The sequence below is a fragment of the Laccaria bicolor genome, genomic scaffold (assembly GCF_000143565.1).
Source record: "Laccaria bicolor S238N-H82 LACBIscaffold_63 genomic scaffold, whole genome shotgun sequence".
Classification (NCBI taxonomy): Eukaryota; Fungi; Basidiomycota; class Agaricomycetes; order Agaricales; family Hydnangiaceae; genus Laccaria; species Laccaria bicolor.
In genome coordinates, this window is record NW_001889934.1 from 177,087 (window position 1) to 179,927 (window position 2,841).

Sequence of the window (2,841 nt, forward strand, 5' to 3'; positions counted from 1 at the left end):
AAGTGATCCATCAGCCTCTTGAGAACATCCTCACGGCCTGTAAATAAGGCACTTGAATTGGGTCTCTGTGGAACGAGGAGTGTATCATCTTGACCCCCACTGGCATGTTCATGGACCTCAATCTTGTAAGTCTGATCAATATCTCAAACAATCAAAGCTGTTGTCACACTACACACATTTTCCGCCACATAGAGTGTTGTATCCCTTATAACGAAGTTGTGAGCTCCAGGGAATGCATTCTAGGATCCCCAAAGACAAAGGGCATGAGCCAAAGAATTTATTCACACATTATAAACACGCACCAGAGACGTTCCTCCCCCCGAAACCTCCGGCACCCTCATAAATGTGGACCTAAATCTCGTCAGGATGCTATCTGCCAGCGTAGGAGTCATGAACTGGAACCTCGAACCGCTAGGGCGTGAGCCTTCGTTACGTGGGCGGTCTGCGCCCATAAGCCGGTCGAGCATTCCCTTGAACTTTCCTTTCAAATGATTTTCACGAGGGCGATTAGAATCAGACATCGTTGTTCAGAAGAGAGTTGTGAATGCTGTGCGGCATCAATTGTCCAGATGGGTCCATCGTTTCACAGAGTCAGCTGACGTTTGTTCCTGATTGAGATCCCTCACTGCGCTCCGAGAAGTTGACGCGCAATGGCGTGGCTGGGCGTCAACTCAGCGAGGAGGCACCAGAAAGGAGGCACCAGAAAGGACGGCGGTCAACGGAGAAGTGCGAGAAAAAGAAACAAAACAACGCTTTTCGGCTGATAGTTACAAGAGCAGGAGATCCACTACGGAGACTCCACCAGAAACCTAGAACAAACATTAAATTACATTGAAAGCCAAAAGACGAGCGCACATACCTAGCTTCTTCACCACCGTTGGAGTAAATCTCAGCGATCCCTGTCTCGCTAGACGGCATTCTGGCCCTGCCTCCTGTCATCCATTCTCGGCGTCCCTCGCATTCCTTCTCGCCCATCTCCCTCGATCGTCCTCACCAATCCGCACGAGATCCAGTCATAGTTCATATCCTGAAGGAGGACAAGGATCCACTGCAGCGGACCACTAGGAATGAGAATCGCAAGGATGATCTTGGTTTCCCGCAGCACGGGCCTCGCCTCACGGATCCTACAAAAGACCAATCAATTAGCTCATCGTTAAGAGGGGAGCGGTCATGTTGTTCCAACCGATAATGCGATACTCTATGTCAGGCCTGTGTCGAATCTTGAACCGCCAAGAACCATCGGGTATGATTGAAGATTCAAAGTCCTGCCCATCGAAGTATCGAATGCTGGAAGCATAACGAGGCATCTGTGCACCACCGGAGTCTCTTGGGTTGGATGATTGTCGTTACGGCGGGTCGTCGGTAGAGCTGCGGAGTACTGAGATCTGAGTGGGGCGAACCAAAAAACGGCGTCGTCACGAAGTTCGGGGCAGCCGGTCGCCGCAGGGGTTGGTGCGGGTGAGTGAACCCTCTCGTAATGCTGCCTTAGAAAGGGAAGCGTCACTAAAACCATGGATGCCCACCTGATAAACAGCACAAAACGTCTACCGTTGCATGACTAGCCTCTCCTCTGCGCCAACTGGAGTTTATAGACTGTAATTACCTCGTTGATCTGCACGCTTGGCTTACGGGACTTACAGACATTGCATTTGCATCGGCTCATACCTAAGACGTCGACGCCTGCCTGTTGGGTATCCGCACTCGAGACGGCATCGAACACGATCGAGATGGGCTTGTCAGTCAGCTTTCTGACTTCTGCAACAACAGACGCCTTGCGGTCGATGACGTGTGTCGCACCAAGGGATTTGAGCTCGTCAGCATGTTTGAGGGAGGTGGTGGTGATCATGGGATGGAAACCAGAATATTTGGCAAGCTGAATGACTGGATATTGTGTAAGAAAGACGAATGCACGACTAGAGGGCGAGGATTAACTAACCGTATCGCCCGACGCTGCTGGAGCCTCCCAAAACGACCAGAAGTGTGTCGACGTACTTGCCAATGGCCGACGCAGAAACAGGTGCGTCAAAAGCCGCACCAAGTGCCTTATTTCCGTAGAGGCCTGCGTATGCTGCTGAAAGTGAGACAGGAAGAGTTGCGACATCGTCGTATGAGAGTTCGAAGGGATCTAACAAGTAAGCATCGATGAATCGGAAAATCAAGATACGTTCAAAAGCCAGTGTATATGAAAAGTAACACACTCCCCAAATCGGGTCAGCGACACATAGGGTCTTGAAGCGACACATAAGGTGAATTGCCGACACATTGATGTGTTGCTCCTCGTTAGTGTGTCGAATTTACGTGTGTTCGACACATTCAGATGTGTGCAACTTCATTTCATTTTTTTTTTTTCACAAGTTCTTCTGTGCTCGAGCCTCGGTAAATGGCAGTATAATATGCAAATGATATGTATTCCTTATGTACGAGAAAAACAATTATATGGGAAGGTATACCAACTATGTAGAAGTAGGAAGGTAGGAGGAAGGTAGGGACACCACCTGTCCCCTTCAATAACCCCTTGCTAATCTATAGTTGGCAATCCCTGCACTACCCTATCAAAGCTGCATGCCCTCTCCCCGATACTGAGTCCTCGGCGGCCGCACTCGCTGTCGGTGGATCTGGCTGGTGTTTGTGTTTGTTCACAGTCGCATTAACTGGCGTCCGTGTTTGGGTGGAAGTTTCGCGTTGTGTCTGCCGATATGGGGTATGCGAGGCGGGGCCTGCAAGGAAGAGAGCGGGGGTGGAGGATGGGGGCGGGCTGGGGGATCGTTGGTGGTGCTCTTGGCCGTTCGTCCGTTTGCGGGGGGTGGTGGTGGGCCCCCGTGGCCGTTCGTTGTGGTGGGC

General features: G+C 51.0%; 1 protein-coding gene across 1 annotated transcript; it reads right to left on the minus strand.

The window, feature by feature from the left end:
* Positions 1–1,558: 1,558 nt before the first annotated feature.
* On the minus strand, positions 1,559–2,243 carry LACBIDRAFT_314747 (uncharacterized protein; the record flags this gene model as incomplete). Its single annotated transcript, XM_001889198.1, has 2 exons — positions 1,559–1,881; positions 1,937–2,243. 2 exons carry the CDS (start codon positions 2,241–2,243, stop codon positions 1,559–1,561), a joined length of 630 nt encoding a protein of 209 aa, XP_001889233.1.
* Positions 2,244–2,841: the final 598 nt, after the last annotated feature.